The sequence below is a fragment of the Capricornis sumatraensis genome, chromosome 3 (genome assembly GCF_032405125.1).
Source record: "Capricornis sumatraensis isolate serow.1 chromosome 3, serow.2, whole genome shotgun sequence".
Classification (NCBI taxonomy): domain Eukaryota; kingdom Metazoa; phylum Chordata; class Mammalia; order Artiodactyla; family Bovidae; genus Capricornis; species Capricornis sumatraensis.
In genome coordinates, this window is record NC_091071.1 from 173,833,529 (window position 1) to 173,860,373 (window position 26,845).

A 26,845-nucleotide genomic window follows, 5' to 3' on the forward strand; every position below is an offset into this window, starting at 1 on the left:
TTAAAAAACCAGATACATGGTTTGAAAAGGTGGAGTATACTTAGGACCATACAGGTGAGTATTTGACCTCAGAAAATATTGGATGATAGAATCACTTTACTTACAGTATCCAGTCCAGGAGTTTTCATTCTATATTAAATGGAGAAGGGTCTCTGACTGGAATTCACTGGTCCTTCAACTTGAAAGAAAAAAAAATAACTATTTTTGTTAATATACTGCTGAAATTAAGCATTTTTACCCACTGTGAATACAGGAAACAAACCACAGTTAGCGGTAACTTTCACTTGTCACCAATAGGAATAACAGGTATTTTAATATCGCATTCCAGCTGTGGGATTTCTTGAAATACCTTTTTGCTTTAAGATTTCAGTAGTTTATCTTGCTGCAAGATCTTGATGTTTAAAGAAAAAGATTCAGTTCAGTTCAGTTGCTCAGTCATGTCTGACTCTTTGCGACCCCATGAATCTCAGCACGCCAGGCCTCCCTGTCCATCACCAACTCCCGGAGTTTACCCAAAGTCATGTCCATCGAGTCAGTGATGCCATCCAGCCATCTCATCCTCTGTCATCCCCTTCTCCTCCTGACCCCAATCCCTCCCAGCATCAGGGTCTCTTCCAATGAGTCAACTCTTCACATGAGGTGGCCAAAGTATTGGAGCTTCAGCTTCAGCATCAGTCCTTCCAATGAACACTCAGGACTGATCTCCTTTAGGATGGGCTGGTTGGATCTCCTTGCAGTCCAAGGGACTCTCAAGAGTCTTCTCCAACACCACAGTTCAAAAGCATCAATTCTTCGGCACTCAGCTTTCTTCACAGTCCAACTCTCACATCCATACATGACCACTGGAAAAACCATAGTGTTGACTAGATGGACTTTGTTGGCAAAGTAATGTCTCTGCTTTTTAATATGGTATCTAGGTTGGTCATAACTTTCCTTCCGAGGAGTAAGCTTCTTTTAATTTCATGGCTGCAATCACCATCTACAGTGATTTTGGAGCCCCCCAAAATAAAGTCTGACACTGTTTCCACTGTTTCCCCATCTATTTGCCATGAAGAGATGGGACCAGATGCCATTGTCTTAGTTTTCTGAATGTTGAGCTTTAAGCCAACTTTTTCACTCTCCTCTTTTACTTTCATCAAGAGGCTTTTTACTATATCAGAAATGTCTTAAATATGTATTTCCTGATTGTATTTCAACATAAAATTTCTTTTATAATGCGATCTATTTTACTTTGCTCTTTTAAAAACACAAAAGATCCATAGTTTTACCAGACTCTCAAATGGCACAAAATACGTTAAGAACCCTCGAGCTAGACACAGATTTCTGTGAAGCTAATAAAGTTTAAACTTCAAAGTCCCTTTACCATGCCCTTCTAGACTCTGTTCCTAAATTTGTATTCATCATTTTATATTATTTTTCTTAAGGATCCTAGCATATATTTTAATCTGCATTACAAAATTATTTATAATTTATATATATATCATAAAATTACATAATTACAAAATTATATTAATCATTTCAAATTATAAAATTAGCATTTTAATTTGCATTATAATTTGCATGAAATGGGCTTCCCTGGTAGCTTAGCTGGTTAAAGAGTCTGCCTGCAATGCAGGAGACCCTGGTTGATTCCTGGGTTGGGAAGATCCCCTAGAGGAGGACATGGCAATCCACTCCAGTATTCTTGCCTGGAGAATCCCCATGGACTGTAGCCCGCCAGGCTCCTCTGTCCATGGGGTTGCGAAGAGTCGGACACAACTGAGCAACTAAGCACAAAAGATGCTTGCTCTTTAGAAGCAAAGCTATGACAAACCTAGACAGTGTATTATAAAGCCGCGACATCACTTTGCTGACAAAGATGTCTACAGTCAAAGCTATGGTTTTTCCAGTAGCCAGGTAGGGATGTGAGAGTTGAACCATAAAGAAGGCTGAGCACTGAAGAATTGACACTTTTGAAACGTGGTGCTGGAGAAGACTCTTGAGAGTCCCTTGGACAGCAAGAGCAAACCAGTCAATCCTAAAGGAAATCAACCCTGAATATTCATCGGAAGGACTGATGCTGAAGCTCCAACACTTTGGCCACCTGATGCAAAGAACCCATTCTTCGGAACAGACCCTGATGTTGAGTAACAGTGAAGGCAAGAGAAGGGAGCAACAGAGGATCAGATGGTTGGATGGCCCCACGGACTCAATGTACACGAGTCTGAGCAAACTCGGGGAGATGGTGGAGAGGGAAGCCTGGCTGTGTTGTAGTCCATGGGGTACACAAACAGTTGGACATGGCTTGGCTACTAAACAATAAAATCATTTGCATAAATTTCACACCCCACGCTGCAAAAGTTGGGTTGTCCATGACGTTCAGCCCAGTACCGAATGCATAGGCTTTCAACAGCTAATTTTTGGTTGATAGTTTCCGGGAAATTTAAATTATCCTTGAAGTGTATCTGGAAATCTTTCAGGCCACTGCTTGGCTTCCTTCTCACCTGGAGAGGGACAGGGCATTGGAGATGGGGAAAGAAGGGCCGTGGGATGAGTGAGGTTCGGACTAAGGCGAGGAACAGGGGACAAACCAGTAGGGGTGGAGGGTGAGAAAAAAGGGATTTAGCCTCCTTTGGGAATTAGCTCTTTTCCTTGCACGGTTCCTTCGTAGATGCATATACCTGCCCAATGTTCTTTTGTGAATATGAATTAGCTCCAAACCCCACGCAGAAAGGTCTCAGCTCTGTCATTTGTAGCTAACATGACTCTTGAGTAAATGCCCACTTGAGCGATTTCCCTTACATCCTGAGCTGCTCCCAACCATGTGTGGAAGGGAGCCAAGGAGGGAGTTTTCTGAGTGCTCCAAGGGATGATTTTTCTCCGCGAAGAAATTCTCCAGAGAAACAGACGAGCCAAACCCCTACAGCGTGCTCTAATTGGAGCCCAGAAAACGACCTAGAAGAGGCCCGGCCGCGTGGCGGTGGGCGTGTCCGGGGTGAACGCGGCGGCGGCGGCTACTCCTGGGAGGCGGATTACCGGCGTTAACACGCCGGTGAAGGGGCGGGAGGGCCCGGAGGGCCCGCGGCCGATGGAGCCGATGCGAGCCATAGGGGGCGGGGCTCCGGGGGCGGCCTCGCGCGGGCGGCAGACGAGAAGGGACGGGAGAGGGGGCGGGCCTCGGCCACTCTGGGCCTGCGGCCCCACAGCCTCGCCTACCACTCGCGGCTTCGCCACAGACCCCTTTGTGTTCCTGCCCCCGCCCCGGAGGCGCCCCAGCCGGCGGCGCTGAGTTCCCTCATTGGCTCAGCCGACGGCTTCCGCGATTGGCTTCTGAGCCGTCCGGCGTGGGGCGCCTCTTCTCTCTGCTATTGGTTGTCTGGGCTGTTCGTCAGGCCGCCGCGCGAGGTGATTGCCCGGCTGCTCAGAGTCCCTGGAAGCAGTTCCGGGAAACCCCGCGTGCTGCCGGGATCGCGTCTCGGTCCGTGACGGGGGGGGGAGGGGGTGGTGCGCGCGCCATTTCTAGTCGTTTTCAAAGCGCCTCGCGCTGGTTCTCACGGGCCCGGCCACCGGCCCCAGCTCTGCCCTGGTGAGTCTTGCGCCGGCCCGCGGGGGGAGGGGCCGGGAGCCCCGATCCGACCCTACCAGGCCAGGCCGGGGCTCGGCGCCTGCTCCCCAGTTTCGTTTTCGCTCCGAGGCCCCCAGGGTGGGGGTGGGGATGGCCTGGGGGCGGCTTCGGCCTCGTCCGGCGGCTCAGTGGAGGGCCTAGCCGCCGCCGAGGCGCTTCCTCGCCCTCGCTCATCCTCCCCGCTCCCCCCGCCACCCGCCGCCTCCGCTCCAAGCCCAGGCCCGCGGTCCGGCCCGCCGGGCGCCCTCCGCGCGGCCTGCCGGGTCCGCCGCGCTTTTCCCGCCTCCGCCTGCCGCTCCACGCGGCCGAGTCGGCCGCTTTCAATCCCCGCTTTAGATAGACCCCGTCGCCTCTCCCTGCCGGAGCCCCGCCTTGCTCCCCGTCTCAGCCGGCCTAGCCGCCCGTGGGGTTTGTTGATGGTCAGGACCGGCATGGGCCGGGGTGGGCCGAGGGCGGGATGCCAACCCGGGTGAGCCGAGCCGGGAGAAAACTTTTGTGTGAAGCAGAGGCCGAGAGGCCGGTGTGTGTAGGAAAAGGCCTCCGTTTCCCCTCCCCAGCCGCCCCCCTCCCCCAGTTCTGCATGCTGCAAGTCGAGATTTGAAGGAAAAAATGACTACTAGAGGCCATGAAACTTAGGCTTCGAGCGGCGCCTGAGATACCGAAGTCTAAATGCCATAGGCGCACTCTTGGAAAGGCGATTCTCTTTTTCTTCTGCGATAGAAACCGTATTGCCAAAATTTTAAGACTCGAAGAAGCCACGGGGATCTTGAAGGGTTCAGCCCCTTCCACACTACCTGTTTAAGATTTTTTGCTGTCCTCCGGAGTCTAAATTTATGTCTCATGAGTCAGTCGTAGGATAAGGGCTTGACACTCCTAAGCCATGAGAGAACCGTTAGTTTTCATTTCATTGGATCCTTTAAAAGCCGGTCTCTTAAAATGAGAATAATTTTCACGAGATGTTCAGAAAAAAAAAAAAGGAAGGGGCTAGTGCCAGATTTCCCAAATTTCCCAGCAACCCTGATTTTAAATTTCTCCTTTTTGCAAAAAAAAAGTTTAGATCAAATAACATCAATCACATTAATATATTTGCTGCATCCAGAAATATGGTTTGGCTGTGTGGCATTGAATTGACACAAGAGTTTTAAATGGTCATATGACATGAAAGTCTTTTTTTAATATGAGCACATTCTATTTGGTTTGAAGAGAGCTTTTTCCTTGATCTGGAAGGTTTTATTTTCTGGACTCTCTTAATAGTTGTACTTTTTTGTTGAAGTTTACAGAGATTTTTTGGAAATTTCAACCAATTTCAAAATCAACTTGTAGAGAGCCTTTGCAATGAATGGTAGTCATAAATATTTCTGTCTTGTGCTTAATACACAACTTGTCTTTTTGCTTTACACATACTTTAAAAATACCACCTTAACAGATTATCATTGAACTTTTCTGTTAAAAATTTGCTTTCTTTCCGTGATTGATAGTATTCCCAGGTGCAATACCGCAAGGGTCTTGTGATACTGAGAACTTTTGAGTTCTAATGATCTATCTTATGGTTGTATTTGAGGGTGGGTGAGCATGGAAAACAACTATACGTTCCCAAAAATATTTTGGACTTGAAGGCTTCTTTATAGAAGTAGGTTGTACTAATCAGTAAACTATTCATCTTACACTATAAGTAGTTTCTTTATCAAAAGTGCCAGTTTTGAATGTTTTTGTTTTTGCCAGTTCATCAGAATTTGAGTTTTGCCTTGAGAAACATTTATCCACCCAGAGATTAACCACGGAGTCTGCCTCTATATAGACATGAGTGGGTTACTAAGTTTTGTTATCATAAGTTATAATACTGTTTATCTCATTTTCAGAGTAACAGTTTGTGCATTTTCCTCTCTTCCTGCTTTCTGTTACCTCCTTCTCAGTCTTCCTTTTTCATTAACTTCAACTGAATATCAGTGGACTTTGAAGTTGTTTTAAGTCAGAAAAACTGCACCTGGTGCATTTGCACAGGGTTTTGATAAGCAGTCTGGAAGTGTGGTTATCTTATGTATGGATTTTAGTGCTTTTTAGGAAACTTGTATTTTCTTTATAGCTGTCTAGGTATCTTCAGTTTCATCAGGAAAAGTAGGCTTTTCCTTGAAATCCACCTTCATGTCTTTTATTTCAGTATTTGTTGCAATGTTTTTATTCTGCTGCTTATTATCTTCATCACATTATAATTTCACAACAGACAAATGCACTTTAATTCCCTATCTTTTGCGGAGCTAGTATAGAGACTGGCCTTGTATGGTTTTATTATTTAATCTCTCTTCAGGGAGTTGATCCATTTCAGCATTACATAAAAGTTGAACACCCAAAATGATTTGGGTAGGTAAATCTGAGACATCTGACCTAAGTTTAAAAAGAAGCAACCTTAACTACAGCTCACTTTTTATTTTATGTGGACTTAAAACAATCATTTAGCTTTTAAACCTGGTCATTTTTTCTTTTAAATCTGTGAATGGGAATAGCAAATTAATTTTAGAACAAAAATTAATGTCAAGCTGTGTTTTTTAAGTTAGGTGGAGAAAACCCAAACCAGCAGCATGTTGAACTAGAGACAACAGGGCATTTATTTCACACCTATGTTTTGAAGCAGAGCTAGTAAAGTTTGAAAGTCCTTGAACCTTAAGTTGTCTGTGGGTGTTCATTCTGTTTTTAAACCAGACTTTTAAAAACTGTTTAAGAATTGAGAGCTGAGGGGCTTTTTAGGATTTTGTGATGATCTGTTGATAAGCTCATCAGGACACAACTGCTGCTTTTGTTAATTAGTGATTCTGCCTTAAATAAATTCAAGCTTTTATCTAACAGTGTACATGAAGTTCCTTAAAAATTCAACACTTCCATGTACATTTCCCATGGTTTTACAGAATTATTGCAAATTTAGGTCAGATACATCAGAAAAGCCATCAGAAATAATATTTCGATAGAGGTTATTAGCAGCATGTATACAAATTAGATAAATCATGCATTGTCCTACAAACTAGTTATTTCTGGCTTAATGTAATATAGCTCCTGAATTTTTTCCAGCAGCATAATAAAATGGCTAATCAGGTGAATGGTAATGCGGTACAGTTAAAAGAAGAGGAAGAACCAATGGATACTTCCAGTGTAAATCACACAGAACACTACAAGACACTGATAGAGGCAGGCCTCCCTCAGAAGGTGGCAGAAAGACTTGATGAAATATTTCAGACAGGTATAATATACATTTCTTGTTTCTGACTGGTTATGAAAGTGAGGGCAAACCACTTTGAATTTTATAGATTTTTAAAGGTTAAATATTACTTATTGTTTCTGATCTATGTAGAGCTGAATGTTACTTTCCCTTCATTGAGGGCATATTGGGTTTGACTTTGATATTCTTATTTCATTATTTTGAAGCCTTAGTGTTGAATATGCAGTCTGAGTTGTTTCAGAACAGTACATCAATTTGTCTTAGATTTACCATCAATTAAAATGTGTTTCAGCATATCAAATTTTGCATTTTTTTCTTAATCTAAATCAGTTGTCATTTTGCTTTTACTTTTCTACCTTTAGCTCCTTAAAGTGATTGTTAAAATAGCTTAGGTCTTATTAGGTGGCATAATAAGAGGACTAGTTAGATGGTATTGTCTGAAATGATAATAAAATGTCAGACTCCTTGAGAGTTGGTGGCCTGTCCAATTTGTGACAGACAGAAATCTACAACTCTCAGTAATTTGGAAGTGTTTGGTTTGTAACAGCTGTGTTTTTTTTAAAATCTAGAATCCCATGGTTAAGTGCTTAAGCAAATTTGAACATTTTAATATGGTGGTTGTAAGTGGTTTGAAGTTCTAAAGAGGGAGAGAAATATATATACCATTAGAGAGCATTGTTCATAAATAAATATGTCCTCCCCTTTTGGGGCCATTAGATGGAAACGTTCTTCCTCTGTGTTTTGTGTGCCTGTCCAGATTCTGGGAGAGAAAATGGAATTGTCTCACAGACTGTGTCTTAAGTACTGTAGTAACAAATAACTGGTTTTTTTTTTTTTTGTCCTTATTTATTTATTTATTTATTTATTTTTAAATCCGAGAAGCTCAAGCTAAAGCTCATTGAGACACTAAAATGACTTCTCAGACTGACTCCTGGGTGATGGTCCCTTTGAAAATCAGTGCTCAGAAACTTTCTTTGATGTTCTGCCATAGAGAACTGGCAGTGATCTGCTTTGAGATGCTCTCTTGTAGAGTGTTTTGTTATTGATAAGAGGTTGATGGCTTGGGTGTAGGGTTGGATTGACAGAATGTGATTGATGGGTATCCTGAGTTGTGACTTTGGGTGGTGATATGGAATAGTCAAGTAAGGAAATGCCAGTTATTTTGGCATGCTCATTTTGAGCTCTTACATCATGGCATCTTTTTTTTTTTTTTAAGTAACTTTGCAAGTGATATTATGGAATAAAGTTCTTTTTGGCTTTACCAAAATGGAGTCACTTTTGATGTTAGTTCATATGGACTTGGGGCTTTTAATCTGCCAAATATTTCCATTTTACTTTGGATCAATTCTGAAATATATTCAGAAATATAAAATTTAACAGACTTAAATTATATTTAAACATAGTAGATGTTCTTTGTGCAGTTAAATATACTATATGTATATATAGAATGCAGTGCATATATTTTTTATATACTTTGCTTTAAGTCCATAGTAAAGTCCTTTTAATGCCATTTGAAAAAAAATTGTCATTGTTGACAGTGTTGCTAATGCTACAGCATCTTTTAAAATCTCAGTGTGACACTTGTGAAGAACAAAAACTGCCTTAAAATATGACTTTTCAGAATTGATTAATCAAGCTGCACTTGCATTTATAGGAAAAATTTAAAATTTAGTGTAAAATATGCCTTTCCACATTCTGACTGCAGCAAAGTAGATGCTCAAAACAAATGAAACTTCATTTTATCTTTGGTGCTAAGGAGGGAAAGCCTTTGACACTTGTTGGAGAGTGGGAAGAATTATTTAGCAAAAATAATTCATTTTTTCCCGCACTTCTTGGGTGGTTAGCAACAACTCCAGCAGTCCATATAATCTGAAGGTTGATTCTTGGGAAATACAGTGTTTTGTTTTTTTTTTAAAACCACGCTAACGTAATCAGAACTTACTATTTTAATGCTTAATCTGTAGTACAGTGTGTATGTACATCAGATTTAACTTCCAAGATTTTAACATTTTGGAGAGTGGGAAATGGGGTTAGAGTTTTTTTTTTTTTTGTGGGATGTGGGGATTGAAATTTGTTTGTAGATATTAACATTGGTCTTTTGTTTTCATATTCGTACTCTTATCTTTCTATATAGTATTTGTATAGCTGACCTATATGCGTATAGTTGAATGAAAATGTAGTTAGTGATAGTATTGAATATAGCAATTCTCGATGAACATTGATAGCTCAGTTTAGACTATCTTCTTTGTTGCAATAATGTTACCTGTTTTCAATTTAATTTTTAGGATTGGTAGCTTATGTCGATCTTGATGAAAGAGCAATTGATGCTCTCAGGGAATTTAATGAAGAAGGAGCTCTGTCTGTACTACAGCAGTTCAAGGAAAGTGACTTATCACATGTTCAGGTAAGGACATTGTCCAGAAAAGTGTTTGAACAACTAATGATCTGAAATTATTTTACTATTACTCTTTTTTTGTGGATAAGTGGTATTTTTTATTTGTGACTACTTCTGCTTCTTTAAAAAAAATTAGCTTAAAAAAATCTACATGGCAAAAAGTTTTCAGAAACGCAGGTATAAAGTAAAAGTCTCCCACTTCTTGTGACATTTTTGGATTATGTGAAACTGTTTTGTTTTCTTGGAGGGAAATAGTGTAGACAGGAGGAATAGTTTCAGGACATGTGGCGAAAATAGCCCAGATCCATTTAAATATCAGCAAATGGAAGACTGTTTTGCCATTGCTGAGGGTAAGCTCCCCAGAGGCCTTATATGTCTTAGGTGCTGTCAGTTCCAGTCTCTGGCACACAGCAACTACTCAGCAAGTATTTGTTGAGTTAAGAAATGAGTGAATATTTTGTTTAAATTTTGTTCTTCTGAAATTTAAATTTAACTGTATATTTGACTCTTCAACAATTCCTGGTAATTATTTTTCATTGAATTACTTGGCTGTTCTAGAACAAAAGTGCATTTTTATGTGGAGTTATGAAGACCTACAGGCAAAGGGAGAAACAGGGGAGCAAGGTGCAAGAGTCCACGAAGGGACCTGATGAAGCAAAGATCAAGGTAAAACTTGAGTTGGGTAGTTGTAATGAAATTTAATCATGATATCAAATGCTCTAGAAATATTTCTTTCTCTGGATGGGTCAGGTTTTGGTGGTGGCACGAGGGATCTTCTTGCAGGATGTGGGGTCTTGTGTTGCGGTGCAAGGGCTTCTCTGCAGTTGCAGTGCCCTGCCATAGAGCACATAATGCCTGGACTGTGGGGAGATCAGTATAACTGTGAGCCATTATTGTTACTGTTGTTGTTATTTAGATAAACTGAAAGGAAAATACAGGGCTTTTAGTAAGACTAGTGAACCTCATACTTTAGTTAAATGGCTAGTGGTGTTTTGCTGTAGTGATAGACTTTTCATTTGAAATAGTTAATGTTGAAGTTTGTACAGTTCCATCATGTTTTAGACAAGAAATACAACTTACAGTTTTTACTCCTTTGTACCTTTTTTTCCTCATTTGGAAAATGGCACACTCCCATTCTTATATATTAAATAATAGGAGAGAACTTTATTTGCATTAATGGTTATTTTTTTTAAACTTAACTGCTGTTCATAGAATAGGTCTATGTTATTTCCCTAAAACTGGCTATCTGCTCTTGAGAAGGTGCATATTGTATATGTGATATGTGTATACTGCATAGTGTACAAGTAATGGATAATATGCATGTTTTGTGTCAACGGTAGAAGAATGGAGGATCTGAGATAACTGCTATCCCAGGGTTATCCAGAGATGGTTTTTTAAACTGTTGAATTTGATGTCTAAAATTTCTTGTTGCTCCAACATTCTGTGATTTTTAAAAACCTGAAGTGTAAAATCCTCCCATTCCTAGATAGATTGCCTTTCTTTTTTTCCATTGTGTCTTTGTTCTGTAGGGCTTTCATATGAACACAAACCCTTAAGGGCAAGGACAGTATCTTCTTTTGTATGATTCCTCTTAATACCTCATATAATGTTGTGAGGAAGGTTGGAAATCAGGAAACAGTTTATTTTTTGAAACCTGAGAGTATATTCATTTGGTAATTGCCAAGTATTTTGAGTCTGGGCTATATGAGAAATGGTCTGGTTCTTAGGAAGCTTATGGTATAGGAGTACAAAACAACAGGGTCAAACAAAATAAAGTTTAAATTCTTTGAGCACAATAGAAGGTCAGAATAGGGTGATGTGGGAAGCAGTGAATGAGAGTAGCTGCCTAAAAGAGCTAGGACATCTGATTTCTTTTTGTTTTTAAGGATAGAGAACATTTTATTTGAAAAGAGTCACTTGTGGATATAAGTATGGTATGTAAAGGGAACAGATAAGGAAAAAATCTGATGTAGAGGGGATATAAAAGGAGGCATACTATGGTATGTAAAGTATGAGCAGATAGCTTGGGGTCAGCTTACGTCGAAGTGTTAGTAATCCTTTCCCCTTTTTTCTTTTCTCATTAAAAATAGATGACGTGTGCTCAGAGACTTAATTTGCCCACAACTCTTTCCATTAAATGTCTGGAAAGGAGAAGTAAAAGTTTATGCATGTGAGAAGAACTAGTGTGAACTCTGTGATTTTTTTTTTTTTTCTTTTTTTCTCCCTCGACTAAAATACCTAAAATGTTAGGGTACCTTTTGGAAAAGATTTATATTTTTATTTGTGTGTGTATTTGTATGATATTTAACATTCAGGTATTAACAATTATGTATATTTATCTTTAGGCCTTGCTAGAAAGGACCGGTTATACCTTGGATGTAACCACAGGACAGAGGAAGTATGGTGGTCCTCCCCCAGACAGTGTGTACTCTGGTGTGCAACCTGGAATTGGAACAGAAGTAAGTGTTCTTCAGCCATTTGCTGAAATCTTTCCAGTTTGTAAATACTTCTATCTATTGTATGATGCGAAAAATAACTTCCATTTTTTTCGAAGAGTAGCCATAACTTTTGTTTTGCTATCCATCTGTATTTTGCTGCCATCGTAAGTAGGGATAATCCTGTGAATGGTAGATACCTAAACACTTTGTAAAGACATGTATAGAGTTCTTGGAACTGGTAGCTAGGACTATGCAACTAGCAACACACCATTTTAGGTCCTTGGGATGAGGTTATTAAGGAGAAGCAATTGCTTTATTCTGTTTTTCTTTTATGTCAAAATGGTTCTTGTCATCTCTCCTTGACCCTCTCCTCCATCACATAGAAGATACTCAGTGTTTACAGAGAGATTTATTGAAGGGAATGGGTTGCACAAGGGAAGGATGTAGAATCAAATAAAAGGTTGAGCATGTTGGTCTATACTTGAAAGAAGAGGGAGTCCCTTCTCCATCTGTGTGTTGATGAGGGTTTCTTCATATGCCTTTATGTTAGACTGTTCTGATCCTTTAAATGGAGAACACTGAACGCCAAAAGATAAGTCCTGTCGTTGCAGGTCCCTTTTCTGATGTGATGTCTCCATTGTCTTTTTAGTGCCTAGCATGATGCCGGGAGTATCGTAGGACAGATAATTGGTGGTTATGGTTTTTTTTTTTCTTTGAATACTGTAATCATGACTTCATAACTTAAAATTAGATTAAATGATAATCTTACAGGATTTTCTTTAAAACAAAGTGAAAGGGGTAGATCCTTAAGTGATGGTGTCAGTTAAAATATTTAGGTGGTATTATTATGTATCTCCTACTTATTAGAATTTTAAGAAATTCTAAAACTTTACTCAAACATTACCAATGACACCCTTCTGAGTGCTGAAATTTAACTTTTGAGGTAGCCCAAAGCAGATTTTTTTTTTTTTTTTTTACAGATTGTTATTTCTAATTTGTGAGTATGTAAAGACATCACCATTTAATGTTACTTTTTAGATCTATATCAGAGCTAATTTTAATTTTGTTCTCTGTATGTAAATGTACATTTATTGGTTGTTGTTCCCTGAGCTTCTTTTATGCATTATTATAGTTATTCTGTTTCTTAATATTTAACATTATTAAAAGGACTCTAGGCCTTTTTATTTTTTGATACCTGAATCAGGTACATATGCTTGTTTTTGAATTTCAGAAAAACTACTGTAAATTACTTACTGCTATATAATTATTGATGGAGTGGGGATTGGCACTCTAAGCCGCCTGCATTCCTTACAGGAGAAAGTGTCATTGAAACATAACATACTCACTGTTGTCCTCTCATTAATTCCCTGACACCATACTTTAATGTTCTGCTTATGTTGTGAACCCTTTCAAATCTACATTTTTATTTCATTTTTAAAGAATATGGAGGGACTTCCCTGGTACTCCAGTGTAAGTTAAGGCTGTGCTCCCATTGCAGGGGGCACGGGTTCAATCCCTGGTTGGGGAACTGAGATCATCATGCCACATGGTGTGGCCAGAAGAATAATAAACATGGAGATATAACTCAGCTTTCTTATAGGGACTCCTGGACTATATGTATTTGTTTTCTAATGGTTTTAAATTTGCACCTAAGCCCTCATGTAAAGTGAATGAAAAATGGAATTGTTCCTTTGCCTTTTTCTTGTTCCTGAGACAAGTTGAAACACCTCCAAGAGGGGAATACATTTTGAAAAAGTTATCAATAGTATACCATTCATCGTATGCTATCCTTATCAATTACTATTATAGTTTCTTAGTTTTGTTTGTTTGACTAATTATAAAATCCCTAGCAATAAAAGTTACGTCATAGTTTTGTTCTTCACAGTGCCCAATATAGCCTGCTGTAAAATTGGTTGTATCTATTTTGTAATTAATCGAAATTTTTTTTTTAGCCCGTTAGGTAGGTTCATTAATGAGCTCTTTAATGGAGACTTGTTTTATCTTTGCTCTATGTAGATAAGGGACTGGTGTGCTACAGTCCATGGGGTTGCAAAGAGTCAGACACTACTGAGTGACTGAACTGAACTGATGTAGATAGGGAGGGATTTGCTAGTACTTTAAGATTTCACTGGAAGTTCTTCATTTAATAAACTGTTTTGAGTACCCAGTTAAAAACAAATCCTACATTAAATGCGAAATTTGTTTCAGTTCAATTCAGTTCAGTCACTCGGTCATATCCGACTCTTTGCAACCCCGTGGACTTGCCCGTCCATCACCAACTTCCGGGAGCTTGCTCAATCTCATGTTCATTGAGTCAGTGACGCCATCCAGCCATCTCATCATTTAATTATTTTGACAGTGTGTAAACTGAGTATGATGTTTCTAAGCATCACTTCAACCAAAATGTATTTGGCATACCTATATTCTGCCAGACCCTGCCTCAGTGCTGGGTATTTATTGCTAGATAATCAACAAAACATGGTCCTGCCTTTGAAGAGGAATCAGACACACACACTCAGTCAGTCAGTTCAGTCACTCAGTCGTGTCCGACTCTTTGCAACCCCATGAACTGCAGCACGCCAGGTCTCTCTGTCCATCACCAACTCCTGGAGTTTTCCTCAAACTCATGTCCATTGAGTTGGTGATGCCATCCAACCATCTTATCTTTGGTCCTCCCCTTCTCTTCCTGCCTTCAATCTTTCCCAGCATCAGGGTCTTTTCCAGTGAGTCAGTTCTTCACATCAGGTGGCCGAAGTATTGGAGTTCAGCTTCAGCGTCCGTCCTTCCAGTGACTATTCAGGACTGATTTCCTTTAGGATTGACTGGTTTGATCTCCTTGCAGATTTTATATTGCACTCCCTCTGTAGGAGAAACATGTGTTTTTCTGTATGTTAGTTATCATTATGTGCAGCAGATAAGGTTGCAGCAAAAATCCCTATATGAGATCACCAGCCTAAAGCACTCCTGTCAAGCAATTTGCAACAAAATTGCAGTGTAAAATTTTGGATTCCTCCCTTAAGTCCATATTTCATGAGATTTGGCCCATACTTGTTGAAGATTAAAGTTTTGAAAATTAGGAGGCTTTTAATATATTGGGTTGATGATAGATTTAGTAAAGTATTTGGTTTTAATTGATATCACTTTTGATGCTCCAAGGTTTGGAGTTTTGTTCTTTTATGGCTCATTGCAGTTACTAAAAATTACTACTAGCTCTTGATTGAGGAAGTTGAAATTAGGGTCAGTGCCTGATACTGATAGTATTGAAAGTAAGTTACCAGAAGACAGTCAAGTTTTATCTTTGGATAAAATCTACTGTGAATTAACCCTATGGTGAATACTCATTAATGGACCTTGTTGCTAAGCCTTGACCTTGAGATGAGAAATACACAAGAATGTTAATACCAGTTTTGAAATGTATTTTTTTTAGTGTGCCTTGGCTGTCAGACCTAATATGGCTATAGTATTTTTGTATCCTTTTTTTCCTTTTTTATTCCAGTTTTATTGAGAAATACTTGACATACAGCACTATATAAGTTTAAGGTGTACAGCATAATGGTTTGACTTAAATACATCATGAAATGACGACCACACTAAGTTTAGTAGGCATCCATCACCTCATACAATTAAAGAAACAGAAAAAAATAATGATTTTTCCTTGTGATGAGAACTCAGGATTTACTGTTAGCAACTTTCTTATATAATATACAGCAGTGTTAATTGTATTTATCATGTTGTACTTTACATCCCTAGTTATAACTGGAAGTTTGTACCCTTCTTTAACTACTTTCACCCAGATCCTCTCTTCCCAACCCCACCTCCGGTAACCACAAATTGATCTCTTTTTGTGTGTTTGTTTCTCTCTTTGTTTTTGTAGTTCAGTTGACCTTCAACACTGTGTTAGTTCCAGGTACACGGCATAGTGATTTAATACTTCTCTCATTTCAAAGTGATCTCCATAAGTGTAGTTACTATGTGTCACAGTACCTTTCTGTTCTTCAGTTGGTTTTGTAAAACTCTATTTCATTGACATAAATGTAATCTCCATGCAGATCATCTCTATATATTGATAATAAACTCTGTATGTTGGACTTAACTCTTTATTAGCCAGTTGAAGTGTTAAAAAGAAACAGGGTGTTTAACAGACCTATAAGTATATGACTTTGTAACATTTGATTTGCATTATATATAAAGGAAAGCTGCTTTGTTTGCAAAAATGGCAAATAGAAGCTGGATATTGGAACAGCCGTTGTAGATAATCGGAAGACAGTGTTGATCTGCCTGGTTACTTCTGTCGATTCCTTCCAGAGTCTTTGGGGCTTCCTCTGTTACTGTTGAAGGAATCAGTGGGTAAACAGCAGCCAAAATCTTGTTCAAAACCTTAAAGTCTAATGAGTAAAGGAAGAACAGCTGTTAGGGTATTCACTGGATTCTGTTGGTTCTGGTGGGGAGGGTTAACCTGCTCATGACTGAGTGTTTACTCTGGACAGCTCATATGGAGCCAGAATGGCTCAGGGATCGACACGGCAGTGAAAGAAAAACATTCATATTACGTTTCAGTTCATTAAAAACTGAGCTTAAAAAACTTTAAAGGGGGATGCTTAGTTAGTTTTTGAATACTATCTATTTCAGCCTTTTAAAGTTCTTTTAAAGTCCTAAGTTAAACTGATCTTGAAATGAGACCATCTTCTGTTTCTCAAGCAAATCAGTGTTTTTGGCCTGTTTCTTCATGGACCCCAGTGAATACAACATTGGGCATAGGTTTGTTGATGTTTCTTTTATTTTTGTTTATATGTTTATTTTTGGCCACACCATGTGCGACATACGGGATCTTAGTTCCCTGATCAAGGAACAAACCCTTAACCCTTGCAGTGGAAGCTCAGAATGCTAACCACTGGACTGCCAGGAAATTCATTGATATTAAATAGAACAGTATTTTTATGGAAAAGCTGTAATGTCAGGTGCACTTCTAACATTCATATGATCATGTAGAGTACAAGGAGCTTACTGTTATGAATTCTTTCTAATCAATTGCTTTTCCTGAAAATACAAGATCTTTCCAGGTATGCTTAATGAAGTAAACCTGAATGGTTCTGAAAATATATACACGTGTTAAGAAAGTAGTATAATAATCTGACACTTAGATTCTTCATTTATCTGTGTTCAACTGTATATTTTTAAAACCATTTGTTTCTTTATTTTTGTCTGCACCGAGTCTTAGTTGCAGCACTCAGGATCTTCCTTGTAGTGTGTAGGCTTTTCTCCAGTTGTGCACAGGCTCCCTCCAGAGAGCTGACTCAGTAGTTGCTGCATGTGATCTTGGGGAGCTTAGTTCCCTGACCAGGGATCAAACCCATGCCCCCTGCATTGGAAGGCGGATTCTCAGCCACCAGCGAAGACCCTCATGGGTGTTCCCACAGTGCCACTGTGTGTGCTGTCTTTGCTTTTGCATGCATTTGCAATGGGTAGGGAGAGAATACAGATGCTGAATGGTGTAATTAGGAATCATCACTGCATTATAATAGAAACAATATAAAGCAAAATTTACTTCCCAGGACAGTTTTAAAATATTCAAATAACAAATATTCTCAAATATAAAGATTTTCTAACCAGGCTAGACTTAGATGTGGCCAGAGCCTAGCAACACTAAAAAATATATTTCAGAATTAATACCAGTTACTCTTGTGTTCACAACAAACTGTTTAAAATTCTTAAAGAGGTGGGAATACCAGACCACCTGACCTGCCTCCTGAGAAATCTGTATGCATGTCAAGAAGCAACAGTTAGAACTGGACATCAAACAATAGACTGGTTCCAAATCAGGAAAGGAGTATGTCAAGGCTGTATATTGTCACCCTGCTTATTTAACTTACATGCAGAGTACGTCATGAGAAATGCTGGACTGGATGAAGCACAAGCTAGAATCAAGATTGCCAGGAGAAAATCAGTAACCTCAGATATGCGGATGACACCACCTTTATGGCAGAAAGAGAAGAAAAACTAAAGACCCTCTTGAGGAAAGTGAAAGAGGAGAGTGAAAAACTTGGCTTAAAACTCAACATTCAGAAAGCTAAGATCATGGCATCTGGTCCCATCACTTCATGGCAAATAGCTGGGGAAACAGTGAGAGACTTTATTTTGAGGGGCTCCAAAATCAGTGCAGATGGTGACTGCAGCCATGAAATTAAAAGACCCTTGCTCCTTGGAAGAAAAGCTCTGACCAACCTAGACAGCATGTTAAAAAGCAGAGACATTACTTTGCCAACAAAAGTCTGTCTAGTCAAAGCTCTGATTTTTCCAGTAGTCATGTGTGGATGTGAGAGTTGGACTATAAAGAAAGCTGAGGGTTGAAGAATTGATGCTTTTGAACTGTGGTATTGGAGAAGACTCTTGCGAGGAGATCCAACCAGTCCATCCTCAAGGAAATCAGTTCTGAATATTCATTGGAAGGACAGATGCTAAAGCTCCAATACTTTGGCCACCTGATGTGAAAAACTGACTCCTTGGAAAAGACCCTGATGCTGGGAAAGATTGAAGGCAGGAAAAGAAGGGGACGACAGAGGATGAGATGGTTGTACAGTATCACCGACTCAGTAGACATGAGTTTGAGTAAGCTCCAGGAGTTGGTGATGGACAGGGAGGCCTGGCATGCTGCAGTCCATGGGGTCTCAAAGAGTCGAACACACCTGAGCGACTGAACTAAACTACTCCTGTGTGTTTTTTGTTTCAGGATGCCTTTTATCAGTAGTTTCTTTTTTTTTTTTTTTTTTTTAAGTGCTGTGCCCTGTTAATCAGTGCTAATATATAGAGTTGGGAATGCTATAGGGTGATACAACTGAAACTAATGAGAAGTGGTCAGATTCTGGATAATTTGAGTGTATATCTTAACAAGATTTATCGATGAGTTGGATATGGAGACATGAGAGAAAGGAGCAGAGGATGGCTTTAAGTCTTAGGACCTGAGCAGTTAGAAGGATGTAGTTGCCACTTACTAAAATGAGGAAGGCTGTAAAGAAGAGCAGATTAGCAGGATTGAAAGGTAGTCGTTCAGTTTTGGACATGTATGAGTTAGAGGTCTCTTAGTCATCCGAATGGAGCTGTTGAGTGAGCCGTTGCTTGTGTGAGCTTGGAGTTCATAAGAGAATTTTGACTGGTGATCATAAATGTGGGAGGCATAAGTATCTAAGATGATGGTGTTTTAAAACCATGTTTGGATGTGGTCACCATGGAAGTGTATATAGCTAGAGAAAAATTTTAAGATCTGATTCCTTCAGCACCTCAACATTTAGAGAGATGGGGAGATGAGAAGGAACTAGCAAAGGAGACTAAGAAGGAGGAGCCAATGAAGGGGCTTCCCTGATGCTCCAGTGGTTAAGATGCTTCCAATGCAGGGGATTGGGTGTCATCCCTAGTCTCAGAACTAAGATCCATACATGCTGAGGAGGGCTACTGAGTCTGTGCACTCTGGAGCCTGTGTGCCGAAACAAAGACTCAATGCAGCCAAATAAATAAATTTTTAAAAGAGAGCCAATGAGATAAGAAAAAACAGGAGTGTGGTGTCCCAGAGGTCAAGTGAAGTATTCACAGAAGAAAGGTCAGTTATATCAAACTTCCCAAGTAAGATGAGGACTAAGAATTGACATTTGATTGTGATAGCGTAAATGTTGTTAGTGACTTTGACTGGAGTGGTGACAAAAGCCAGATTGGAAAAGATTCAAGAGACTGAGGAGATGAACAGATTTGAGGCATTAAGAATATTATAGCTCTTCTGAGCAGTTTTGCTACAAAGGGTAGCAGAGAAATGGGACAATAGTTAGAAGGTTTATAGTCAAGATATATTTTTATTTTAATTGAAATGTTAAAGAAAAGGGACTTCCCAGGTGGTCCAGTGCCTAAGACTCTGCATTCCCAATGCTGGGGGCTTGGGTTCAGTCCCTGGTCAGGGAACTGTTAAATCCCACATGCTGCAACTGAGAGTCTGCCTGCTGTAACTAAGACCCTGCATAGCCAAATAAATACTTAAAAAAAAAAAAATTTAAGGGAGAGGTTGTAATATATTTTGTGCTGATGGGAATGATCCATGTATAAAGAAGGAAATTGATGATGAAATTGTCAGACCAAGAGTCCTTGAGTAGGACAGAAGGGAGGGAATCTAGCGTATAAGTCAAAGTATGAGATAGATGTTCATACATGTATTTACTCAAAGATGAGCAGCTGTTATGAGCCTGGCACTGCGTTCAATACTGGGAATAAAATGAGGAACAAGATGTGGGCTCTCTGCTTACATGGAAGCTGAATGCTCTTGCTGATGTTACTCCCAGATGAGAATCTTGAGACTTGCTGATTTAGAAACTTGTTCACAGTAACTGGAATATAGATTTGAATCCAGCATAGCCTAAAACTCACTGTTCCTCACATTCTCCCTGCCTTTAAGCTTTCACCCTACTACACCAAGCCACCATCATCTCTTGCCCTGTTAACCTGACTGGTCAGCCTGTTTTTCCTTACGATCCACTTTCTACCCTGCTGCTTCTACCCTGCTGCCAGTCTTAATTCTTTTAGGACATAAGTAATACTTGGTTATTTGTCTGCTCAAGAGTCCTCTTAACGTCTTCCTAACAAGTTTGGAATAAAACTCTTAAACTGTGGTTTAACTTAATCTGGTCCTCATTTTCTCTTTCTCACTGTCTCCTGTGTGGACCTTTTATTTAGTCACTGCCTATTTGCTGTTCTTCAGGTGTATCAGTTGTACTCGATATCTTTTTGTACTTGTTCTATCCCCGTGGAATGCCCTTTCCTCATACTTTTAGTATTTTCTCTCTCAGATCTCAGTTCAAATTTGTCTTCCCAGGGAGGCCCTCCTACTTAAAATATAACCTCTTCTTCATTCATCCCTTTTCTTTGCTTTTATCTTATGATTTCCTCCTGAAATTGTATTGTCTTTTAAATTGTCTGTCTCTCTCAGTAGAATGTACGCTTCATGAACATCTAGACCTGTCTGTGGTGTTCACTCATCTCTAGAATGTAGAAAAAAATACATGGCATATGAGTCCACACCTCATGAAAGGTTTGGACAAGTTCTATGAATAGGGAGGGAGCTAGTTACCTGCACTGGAGCAACTTCGAGCTGGCATTTAATTTCTTCATGGATTTATGGCTGTGCTGGGTCTTGGTTGCTGTGCGTGGACTTCCTCTAGTTGCAGAGAGCGGCAGCTGCTCTGGAGTTGCCGTGCTTGGGCCCCTTGTTGTCGGGGCTTCTTTGGTAGTGGAGCAAGGGCCCTGGGTGCACTGGCTTCAACAGTTGGAGCTCGTAGGCTCTGGAGCGTTGGCTGCAGTAGTTGCTGTACATGGGCTTAAGTGCTCCGTGGCACGTGGAGTCCTCCTGGACCAGGAATAGAACCCGTTACCCCTGCACTGCAAAGCAGACTCGTGACCACTGGGCCATCAAGGAAGCCCTCAAGCTGATATTTTAAAAATTAATTGGATATGGATGGGAATTGGAGGGATTAAAAAAATCTGAAGTTTTTTGTTTATGAGAGTATTTTTCCTCAGTCATTTGCTGGGGGTGGGGCTGGGGTGGAGTGGGGTGGTGGTTAGCAGAAATTATGTTCTCCTAAGAGAAATGTGGGAAAAAATTAGAGGAACTGATTGACAAGGGTCAGTTTTAGTTATTTTGATTTTTGGACAAAGGAAACTTTTGTTACATATACATTGTACCTTTATTTTAAATAAGGGATATAAAATTAGAATTTTTTCATGTATCGATAACCACATTTAACATTCTGATACATAGTCATTCTTATCTGTACATATATTTATACTTAAAAAAATGAAAATTGGCATTGCTAAAGTTACTGATGATTTGAGGTAAAATCAGGACTACCAAGAGGAAGTGTTTAATAGGTAGTTGCAGATACAGAATTAGGTCTTGAGATATATAGGAGGTATTGGGAAATGACTGTAGCATTGTATGTAAATATGGATGTTAATATCCTTACAAGGGAAGGAAGTACAGTGAATTATGGGAAATAGGGCCATAACTTTGGGAAACATGCAGCTTATATTATTAAATGGATTGAAGAATCACCATGGAAAGGATAGAGGAGTAGTTAAAGGTAAGACTAGGTTAGTGGAGTGTTCTGAGGTTTTTCCAGTGGTTATGTATGGATGTGAGAGTTGGACTATAAAGAAAGCTGAGTGCCGAAGAATTGATGCTTTGAACTGTGGTGTTGGAGAAGACTCTTGAGAGTCCCTTGGACTGCAAGGAGATCCAACCAGTCCATCCTAAAGGAGATCAGTCCTGAGTGTTCATTGGAAGGACTGATGTTGAAGCTGAAATTCCAATACTTTGGCCACCTGATGTGAAGAACTGAGTCATTGGAAAAGACCCTGATGCTGGGAAAGATTGAAGGCAGGAGGAGAAGGGGATGACAGAGGATGAGATGATTGGATGGCATCACTGACTCAATGGACATGAGTTTGGGTAAACTCCAGGAGTTGGTGATGAACAGGGAGGCCAGGCGTGCTGTGGTCCGTGGGGTCGCAAAGAGTCGGACACAACTGAGAGACTGAACTGAAAACTTATGGGAAGAAAATTTTCAGAAGGTAGCATCACTAGTGTTAATGCTTGTTGAGAAGGCAAGGATGATGAGATTGAGGAAGGAAAGACTTAAATTTGGTCCTTAAAAGTCTGTTAGTGACATTTAGGTGTACAATTTAGTGTTGGAAGAAGTCAGTTTTTGGAGAAGGCAATGGCACCTCACTCCAGTACTCTTGCCTGGAAAATCTCATGGACGGAGGAGCCTGGTGGGCTGCAGTCCATGGCGTTGCTGAGAGTTGGACATGACTCAGTGACTTCATTTTCACTTTTCACTTTCATGCGTTGGAGAAGGAAATGGCAGCCCACTCCAGTGTTCCTGCCTGGAGAATCCCAGGGACGGCGGAGCCTGGTGGGCTGCTGTCTACGGGGTCACACACAGTCGGACACGACTGAAGCGACTTAGCAGCAGCAGCAGCAGAAGCCAGTTTTTAGAGAGTTTAGAAGCATATGGGAGGGAAGCTCCAAGAGAGAGGGTGTATATGTGTACTTACAGCTGATTCACATTGTTCCATAGCAGAAATCAACACAACGTTGTAAAGCATTTTTCCTCCAATTAAAAAAAAATGGAAAGAAAATGATACCAAAAAAATGTAAGAAAGAAATAGAAATGGAACTTGATGATGAATACATGATAGAACAATTTAAAAAAGCATAGATGCAAGTGCTTTTCAGAGTGAGCTTTCGTTAGAAAGGTGGTTCTGTAGGGATGTCACTGAGATGATTGCCGATCTGTTTATGCTTTTCTTAGCTGCCCAGTATTCAGCATACAGTAGATGTGTTGAATAACTGCATGAGTGAAAGCAAACAGGTAAGGGCCATGTGTGTAAAGCATTTAAAAATGAAAGGAACAATAACAGGCTAAAGAAGGGGTTTTTGTATTTTGTTATGGGAGATCTGGCATGTTTGAAGATGGAAGAACTGTGGGGAGGAAAGAATGTACTGAACAAGATAGGACAGTTGAAGAAATAAAGGTTTAAAATTATTTCCAGAAGAAGGTAGTAAGAAATGGGCTTATTTATTAGGGTTAAGGAGCTGCTCTTTTTGGAAAAGAGGTACATTTTTTTCTCTGAGGTATAAAGGAAGGAAGTGAAAAGAGATGTTGAGAAAAGTTTTTAAGGCCAAGAGGAAAGAATGTTAGGAAAACCAGTGACTTTTCAGGTGACCCTCTTAGAATGAGATTTCATGAACGAGCATTGAAGATTTTAAGGAAGTAACAAAATTAGAAGAGCTGTTGTGTAAGAATCTTGCTAGAGATTCAGAAGACCACCTCAGATTTTACCAGATAGCAGTGAAAGTGAACCTGATTATTTTGAAAAGGATTAAGATACCACAGCTCCTATAGAACTTAACACCAGAAGCTTAATCTCCAACAATTTGGCATCTTTTGGATTGCTGGTATTAACTTCATTAGTGTTAGTATTAGTCGCTCAGCCATATCCAGCTCTTTGTGATCCCGTGGTCTATAGCCTGGCAGGCTCCTCTGTCCGTAGAATTCTCCAGGCAAGAATACTGGAGTGAGTAACCGTTCCCTTCTCCAGGGGAATCTTCCCGACCCAGGGATAGAACCCAGGTCTCCTGCGTTGCAGGCAGATTCTTTACTGTCTGAGTTTCAAGGGAAGCCCATTGCTTCATTCATTTCAGTTAATTCCATTTCAGTCCAGTCGCTCAGTCATGTCCGACTCTTTGCGACCCCATGGCCTGCAGCACACCAGGCTTCCCTGTCCATCACCAACTCCTGAAGCTTACTCAAACTCATGTCCATTGAGTCGGTGATGCCATCCAACCATCTCATCCTCTGTCATCCCCTTCTCCTGCTTTCAATCTTTTCTAGCATCAGGGTCTTTTCCAGTGAGTCAGTTCTTCGCATCAGGTGGCCAAAGTATTGGAATTTCAGCTTCAGTATCAGTCCTTCCAATGAACTCAGGACTGATCTCCTTTAGGATGGACTGGTTGGATCTCCTTGCAGTCCAAGGGACTCTCAAGAGTCTTCTCCAACACCACAGTTCAAAAGCATCAATTCTTTGGCCCTCAGCTTTCTCATAGTCCCAACTGTCACATCTAAACATGCCTACCGGAAAAACCATAGCTTTGACTAGATGGACCATTAAAAAGCAATGTCTCTGCTTTTTAGTAAATGCTGTCTAGGTTGGTCATAGCTTTTCTTCCAAGGAGCAAGTATCTTAATTTCATGGCTGCAGTCACCATCTGCAGTGATTTTGGAGCCCCCAAAAATAGTCTGTCTGGAAAAAAAATGATTCCGTTGTTCCCTATCTATTTGCCATGAGGTGATGGGACCGGATGCCACGATCTTAGTTTTCTGATTGTTGAGTTTTTACTTCATTACTTCATCAGTCGGATCAATTATCAGGATATGAAATGTTGATGTAGATGAGTTTCACTAGAAAATTCATCTCATGCAAGCAGTAATTTACTCTTTAAGACTTTGTGTGTGGATTGCGAGTGTTTTAACATAAAAGGTTATTTTCCATATTGCTGACTTGGTAGAAATTTGAATTGTCATCTGATATTAAATATTGAGAAGCTTTATGATTGTTTCATTCTAATTTAGCATTGTATATTATGACTTAATCCTACTTACTATATAATTTTAACTAAGAATACAAAATCTTCAAATTATGATGAATTTTTTTCATATCTTAAAATGTAATATTCTGATAGAGAAAGGAATTCTGATGAAGAAAGATTAAAGCAGGGGAGTTTTAAGTAGTAAAGATTTTAGAGTTGAGAAAATTTGAAAGAGACCTCATCGATCTTTTATTCAGTTTTTTTTTAATTTAACTTTTATTGTAACTTTACTGAATTGGCATGTTTTTCCTATAGTGAAAGTGGAAGTGTTACTCGCTTAGTCATGTCCCACTCTTTGCGACCCCATAGGCTGTAGCCCACCAGACTTCTCTGTCCATGGAATTCCCCAGGCAAGAATACTGGAGTGGGTTGCCATTCCCTTCTCCATATTCAAGTATGGTTTTTCTAAAAAATGCAGATGTATTTCAGTGAAGATTTATATAGGCCTTTTATTCTATTTTTTGTGAGAAAAGGACAAATTTAAAAAGTTTAAAATTTAGAGTTATTACTACAAATTGTGAGCACTTACTATTAATCAGTTTCCATTTTTCAGTATAGAATAGTATTGTTCTGTGTTGATGCCCTGAAAGTCATTATAATGAAAAACTAGGATTAACTTTGTAAGATTCAACTTGCCCCAATTTTTCCTTAACCATCTTTGTGTCCCCACCCCCTAAAAAAGGCACCTAGGTTTTGTGGCTCTAAAATCAAATGCTTGTTACATTGGGATTCTAACATACAGGTTTTATTTCAGGTCTTTGTAGGTAAAATACCAAGAGATTTATACGAGGATGAATTGGTGCCCCTTTTTGAGAAGGCTGGTCCCATTTGGGATCTGCGCCTTATGATGGATCCACTGTCTGGTCAGAACAGAGGGTATGCGTTTATCACCTTCTGTGGAAAGGAAGCTGCACAGGAAGCTGTTAAACTGGTATGTGACAAACAAAACAGATACCCATTGTCTGGCAAGTCATTTGAGAGAAATACTTTAATTAAAAACGTTTGCAGTTAACGTTGTTTCATTTACTTTAGTTTTTGTTTTGAAAGTTTTTATATTGACTGAGCTAGTATGTGTCTGGTGGCTATTTTTTCATATTATGAAAGTAAAACATAAATGAAAATACCACAGAAGTAAGGTGATAGTCTCCCATAATTCTAAGAAGTTATTACAGCAGTTACTATCTAAAGTTTCATTTGAATATTTGGCTTTTGCAGTTCTCCCTTTTGATCTTAGACAGAAATGTCAATTCTTGCTGTTAAACTTTAGAGTAAGATTCTTATGGGTTCTGGGGAATATAACTGGGCTCCTTGACTTTTAGGACACAATTTGGGAAATGGTTGTGAATCTCTTTTGTTTTTATCATAACCTAGTCATACAATTTATTTATTTTCTAAGTATATTCTCATTCTTTTCGTTTCCAAACTCTCCAGTTCTCTTTGTTTTTAATCTTTCTCTTTTACTATTACTTGATAACCAGTCTTCTAGGAATCTCCTTTCTGTAGGGCCTTTTATCCTTTGTACTTATTTCAGAGTAGTACACAAATTAAGTATGGCTTCACTCCTACTGTGTTAAGATACAGTCATCTCAGTAACTCAAAATAGCAGTATCATTGGTTTTGGGGGATACTCTTGGCAGACAGCTGAAGGCTCAGTCTAGTTTTAGTTCTTTTAGAATGGTAACCCTTCACCAAAGCTTTTCATTTCATTAGTTGCTTCTAAATTTGTTCTACTTCTAACTTGACCCAGATTTTTGTTTTTATTATGGACCTTTTTCCTTCCAGTTTGTTTATTTAGTACTGAGAAGTTTTTAAAGTTTTATTTCCTTGCTTCTGGCAACATATGGATGATTTTTTTTAAAATTACATATTTGTTTTGTAAACTAATAGGTAAGTAATGTTAAGGCATAAAAAGCACAAGTTTACCTAGGAAATCATCACCATAACCATTTAAATAAAACACTTTATTCCTATGATTTAATACAATTTTGAAAGTATTATGTTTAATATGAAGTTAAAA

At 39.5% G+C, this 26,845-nt stretch overlaps 1 protein-coding gene across 3 annotated transcripts in view; it reads left to right on the forward strand.

The window, feature by feature from the left end:
• The first annotated feature begins 3,438 nt into the window (after positions 1-3,438).
• HNRNPR (heterogeneous nuclear ribonucleoprotein R) overlaps positions 3,439-26,845 on the forward strand; it is a 33,311-nt gene continuing 9,904 nt past the window's right edge. Inside the window, exons 1-6 of one of the 3 annotated variants that reach the window (XM_068967181.1) lie at positions 3,439-3,565; positions 6,665-6,833; positions 9,098-9,216; positions 9,766-9,873; positions 11,553-11,666; positions 25,583-25,759. In XM_068967181.1, coding sequence (XP_068823282.1) covers positions 6,677-6,833; positions 9,098-9,216; positions 9,766-9,873; positions 11,553-11,666; positions 25,583-25,759 — 675 coding nt within the window. In that variant the 5' untranslated portion in view covers positions 3,439-3,565; positions 6,665-6,676. The remainder of the gene's footprint in view (positions 3,566-6,664; positions 6,834-9,097; positions 9,217-9,765; positions 9,874-11,552; positions 11,667-25,582; positions 25,760-26,845) is intronic. The other 2 variants (XM_068967180.1, XM_068967182.1) reach the window with 2 other exon arrangements.